Raw genomic sequence first — 5942 nt, forward strand, 5'->3', positions numbered from 1 at the left:
AGTTGACTAGTAACTACAACTGGGACCTAAAAGACACCCACCATGAGACCCACTAAATCTGCCCAAGAGGCAAACAAAAGAAAAACCCACACCAAACTTAAAGACAGGAAGCAAACCAAAAACGTGGAGCAACTAAAGGTGTTGACTCTCCACATGTATCAAGACAACTGGAGCACCGGGCCAGACACTCTTAAATAGAACCTGGAACAGCTCAGGTGAAACACCTTCCCACTAACGAGATGGACAAGCCAGCACAGGTGTAACACATACTGACTAATGAGGTGACACCAATCAATGCGTCCTACGTGCTAACGAGCTAGACGGGCTAACGAGCTAGACGTGCTAACGGGCTAGACGTGCTAACGGGCTAGACGTGCTAACGAGCTAGACGTGCTAACGAGCTAGACGTGCTAACGAGCTAGACGTGCTAACGAGCTAGACGTGCTAACGAGCTAGACGTGCTAACGAGCTAGACGTGCTAAAGTCCAACCTCAAAACATAAAAGGAAAAACCAAAGAATAACACTAGAAGTTTGCTCACCATCAACAGAAAACAACTTCCATTTCACATTATAATCAACTACAATGCTTCACCATCACCAATATAAACATGGTGTCTACTGGCTGTCAACAATTAAAAACAAGAAAAAATACATTTTTCCCCACTAGCTTCTAGAACTCTCGTCTTCCTAAAACTCACTAGCTTCTAGAACTCTCGTCTTCCTAAATCCCACTAGCTTCTAGAACTCTCGTCCCCTTGGAACGAGTCCAAACAAAACTCATCTCGAATACAGAAAAGCGTGCCGTCAAAATAAATTGTGATCCATGGCAACGCACTGGCTAAACGCAAAACACAACACTTTTTGACTGCCTACCCATGTGAGAATAAACCCTGATATTCTAAAAGCAGGGCAAGAATGTCAATATAATTGCACAAAAAAATTGTCAGTTGGTTAAATAAATAATTATCATTACTAAATTTAGCATGAAATGTAAATATGAAATATTTGGTTGCATCGTCTTATTTTCAACAGCTTTTCAAAGACATTTTGCTAGGTGGGATAGCCCCAATGTCAAAACACAGTTTTAACGTGTCTAAATCAATAACCAATATGCAGAAACAGTTTGTGATATATTGAAAACCTAAACATAAAATGTGCTATGTACACAAACATCTGCCACAATAATCATATTACTTGTAATTTTTTAAACAAGCACCTTATAAACTGCACAAGCACCAAAAATGCTGTTGTTTTGACAAGTAGCAATAAATCACTGATATCGATTAGGGGGGAAATCAGGTTGTACGTGCTGTTGAAACTAACACAAATAAAAAAACACATGGAAATGGGAGATATATTTTACCTCACTGGTTAGAGGACAACCTGCAGAAGACAGTCAGCTACATTTTGGAGTGATACATTTAAATGTAGGGGTCGCTAAACAAAGGAACACAACACTTATTTGTCATCACTCATCGATATCATGTTGAAATCATTTGTGTGACAGAAGGGAGATGAGGTTGCACGTCCTGTTAAAACTAACAGCTCAAAAACCACATGGAATCTGGGAATAATGTGTACATCACTGGTTAGAGGACAATTTGTAGAAAACAGCCAGATACATTTTGAAGTGGTGCATTTTGATTCCAGTGGGTCACCAACGTGGTAAGTGTAACAACTTTTTTGTTAGTCACTTTTTGTTAAATCACATAAATAGTACTCTTTCAATTCAGAGCCTGGATTTTCCCCCTGAGGATAATATCCATATCATGTTGAAATCAATAGAACAGGGGACAAACGTTTAGGGTTCTACATTGGGACATCATTAAAATACTCCTACTACAATGTTAAAACATTCTACATTGTGACATTATTTCATTGATATCATGAAACAACTCCTTCATATATGTATTTTCTGATATTTGATCTGAGATCTTTTATCCGATTATCTCTGGTCACAGCTATGAGGGTTCTCTCCTGTGTGTGTTCTCTGGTGTTTAGTCAGACGAGTAGACTCAGTAAAAAACTCTTCCCATACTGATCACAGCTATTCGGTTTCTCTCCTGTGTGTGTTCTCTGGTGTTTAGTCAGACCCCCAGACTCAGTAAAACTCTTCCCACACTGATCACAGCTATATGGCTTCTCTCCTGTGTGTGTTCTCCGGTGCACTGTCAGATGGCCAGATTGAACAAAACTCTTCCCACATTGACCACAGCTATAAGGTTTCTCTCCTGTGTGTGTTCTCTGGTGTAGTGTCAGAGTGCTAGATGCAGCAAAACTCTTTCCACATTGATCACAGCTATAAGGTTTATCTCCTGTGTGTGTTCTCTGGTATAATGTCAGATGGCCAGATTGAACAAAACTCTTCCCACATTGACCACAGCTATAAGGTTTCTCTCCTGTGTGTGTTCTCTGGTGTAGAGTCAGATTGGTTGATGCAGCAAAACTCTTCCCACATTGATCACAGCTATAGGGTTTCTCTCCTGTGTGTGTTCTCTGGTGTAGAGTCAGATTGGTTGATGCAGCAAAACTCTTCCCACATTGATCACAGCTATAGAGTTTCTCTCCTGTGTGTATTCTCTGGTGCACAGTCAGTTCTCCAGATCGACCAAAACTCTTCCCACATTGATCACAGCTATAAGATTTCTCTCCTGTGTGTGTTATCTTGTGTTGAGTCAGAATGTTAGATGTAATAAAACTCTTCCCACATTGATCACAGCTATAAGGTTTCTCTCCTGTGTGTGTTCTCTGGTGTTTAGTCAGACCCCCAGACTCAGTAAAACTCTTCTCACACTGATCACAGCTATACGGTTTCTCTCCTGTATGTGTTCTCTGGTGTGATGTCAGATTGCCAGATTGAACAAAACTCTTCCCACATTGATCACAGCTATAAGGTTTCTCTCCTGTGTGTGTTCTCTGATGAATTTTAATGCCTGATGAGGTGAATCTCTTCCCACAGTCAGAGCAGCAGTGAGTTCTCTTCCCTGTGGGTCTCTGCTGGTGTTTCTTGAGGAGTTCTGATCTGGAGAGACTCTTCTCTGCCTTGTCAGCATCATGATGTTGTTGAGGCTCCCCAGAGGATCCACGACGGTCCCACCTCTCTCCTGTGTGAACGGCAAAGTCAGACAGATGGTTAAAGGCCCACAACAGCAGAAATCCATTGTTTATTTGAGGTAAAAGGTCGTACCCATGAAGTTGTACAACAATTGACGTCTGTTCAATTATTTGACAATTAAGACAGTCAACTTAGCAACAATCATATTTTGTCTTGTTTTCACATTAGTAGTAACTAGAAATAAGTTATTAAAGTTGTTGAAACTCTAAGCAGTGTACCAGATGACTTTTGGTCTCCAATATAGGCCCCTTTCTGTGTTTGCTAAAATTGCAGCACGAGGGCGATGCACACACAATCTGGTTGTAGAAACTCCTCCCTGCTAATGAGGAAACCACTAGTTATGGATGTAGTATATCTGCTAATGAGGAAACCACTAGTTATGGATGTAGTATATCTGCCTGGAGCAAAAATGGTGAGCTAAGATTTTAGTTTTTCACAATGTATTCTGAATATTACAGTGCAAGATCAGGAGTGCTACTCAAGGAAACTCACATTAAGCTCTGTGTCTATTCACTAATTCACCACCGTGGGGGAAAACTCAGGGGAGTTCTCATAGGCTGACAGCAAAAATAGCCTCCATTTACAGGTTGCTTATGAGTGCATTTCACACTACTTTTGGATTATAAATGTAAGGCTCGTTTGAATCTCCTGCTTAATATGTTTGTGTTATTGTCGCAAATCAACTAATTTATACTTAAAAAACACTTCAACCAGTAAAACGCTCTTTAGCTAGCTTTGCCATCAGCCTGAAACTGAGGGTTTGTACGTTTGCATCGAGACGTTCCGCTAGCGGAACGCCTCACCAATATCCAACGGTAGAGCGTGGCGCGAAATACAAAAACCTTAAAAATGCTATAACTTCAATTTCTCAAACATATGACTATTTTACACCATTTGAAAGATAAGACTAAGTATCTCTGTGTCCAAACAGACTAACAAGACCCCACTGTAAATCAAGCAGACAATAACACTATAAACATCAATTTGTTAGGGATGTTGGATCCAACGTGGAGCACGGCATAACTGTCTTTACCAGAGTAATGAATGAAGAAGCACTTTGGTTGTTGTTGCATGTCCTGATGTTTGTCATGTGACTGTCATTCAGAAAATGATTTCCTGGATCAGCTGATGATAGTTGAACATGTGACTGTAACTAAACAGCTACAGTATTAAGAATTATGTGTAATTATTGAAGAACCACGTTAATGACAGTATCCATTTGGGTGTCGTCAATAAAGTTAAGGTGACTCTCGGATAGAACCACTGGATTTAGCAAACTCTGAAATGATTTAGGATTTCTGTGCCCATGAAAACTGTTTTCCCAGCGTAACATAAGGAGACACTAAATGTTACGTAGTTAGAGAGCATTTCAGAGATCTGAATACAAAAAAACTGTCCGACAGCAAGATCCAGTATTTAAGTTAAAGTTCATCATATGACAAGCTTAACGTTATGACTATAACTACTGTTCCCTGAAGGAGGGAAACTAGGTACAACATACTATTAAATCCTCATGTTATGACTACAACTACTGTTCCCTGAAGGAGGGAAACTAGGTACAACATACTATTAAATCCGTGCCTCTCTGGAAGCCCCGCCTTCCACAGGTGATGACCGTGAGGCTCGGATTTATTCCTTAAATTTAATACCTCTCTTCACCGACCCAGGAAGGGGCGGGACCAAACAGGTGTTGTACCTCGTTTCCCTCCTTCATGGAAGTGTAATTATAATCAAAGTTACACTCCCTTTTAGTCGGTCAACTTCGGTACAACATACTATGGGAAAATACAATCATTCCCCATGCCAACCCAATCGGATACTAAATGAAACGACCCCTGGCAGACCACCCAGACTTTACCCCGCAGTTTTGTCAATTTATTCATTGTCTTTTGTTTGAAACTCCTGTCAATGTTTAGTAAGGACGGGCACCTGATTACACATATAGAAGTAGGATTAATCTACCTGGCCTGTACACAAATGTAGGCCTATAAATGTGCCCATTTGGGGATGTCTGATAGTATTTCAACCTGGTCGAGAATAATTTTTATTTTATTAATACACGTGGGTGGTGTTTATATATGGAAAAATACACGATTGGTAGAAACAAAATTAGACTCTTGGTTGGCCAAGATTTATTTTAGTTGGGGACAGCACTAGAAGATGATTTTGGGGCTCCCGTATGGTGCAGCGGTCTAAGGCACTGCATTTCAGTGCTTGAGGCGTCACTACAGACCCTGGTTCGAATCCTGGCTGTATCCCAACCGGCCGTGATTGGGAGTCCCATAGGGAGACGCACAATTGGCCAAGCGTCGTCCGTCATTGTAAAAAATAATTTGTTCTTAACTGACTTGTCTAGTTAAATAAAGGTTACATTTGAAAAATGTAATAAAACATAGAGCATTCAGAAAGTTCAGACCCCTCCCCTTTTCCACATTTTGTTAAATTACAGCCTTATTCAAATGTTTAATGCCCATCCAAGAGACTGTCGACCAATCATGTTCACATTGTCATGCTGTGACACGCAGTTCCTAAAATACACGTTATAAACTAAGCTAATTGTCCCAAAATCCCTTTTATAAAGTCAGGGTACGAGTGAGAAACCGTCAAGGCACCAACTTTGAGAAGGTTCTAAAACAAAGGTTTCAAACCAATTCATTAATGTTATTGAATCATATAAATGTTATTGAATCTAGGTATGTTTCACCCACCTGTTTGGTATAGGGGGCAGTATTGAGAATTTTGGAAAAAATATGTTCCCATTTTTAACTGCCTCCTACACCAACTCAGAAGCTAGAATATGCATATTATTGTTCAGGTTTGGATAGA

General features: G+C 40.2%; 1 protein-coding gene across 1 annotated transcript; it reads right to left on the reverse strand.

Moving 5' to 3' along the window:
* Positions 1-1951: 1951 nt before the first annotated feature.
* Positions 1952-4830, reverse strand: LOC115151389 (zinc finger protein 180-like). The gene is made up of 2 exons (XM_029695296.1): positions 4813-4830; positions 1952-2917 (listed from the first exon to the last, which is right to left on the reverse strand). The coding sequence occupies exons 1-2, from the start codon at positions 4828-4830 to the stop codon at positions 2003-2005; spliced, it is 933 nt and encodes a 310-aa protein (XP_029551156.1). The 3' UTR covers positions 1952-2002.
* Positions 4831-5942: the final 1112 nt, after the last annotated feature.

This window comes from Salmo trutta, chromosome 17 (genome assembly GCF_901001165.1).
Source record: "Salmo trutta chromosome 17, fSalTru1.1, whole genome shotgun sequence".
Lineage (NCBI taxonomy): Eukaryota > Metazoa > Chordata > Actinopteri > Salmoniformes > Salmonidae > Salmo > Salmo trutta.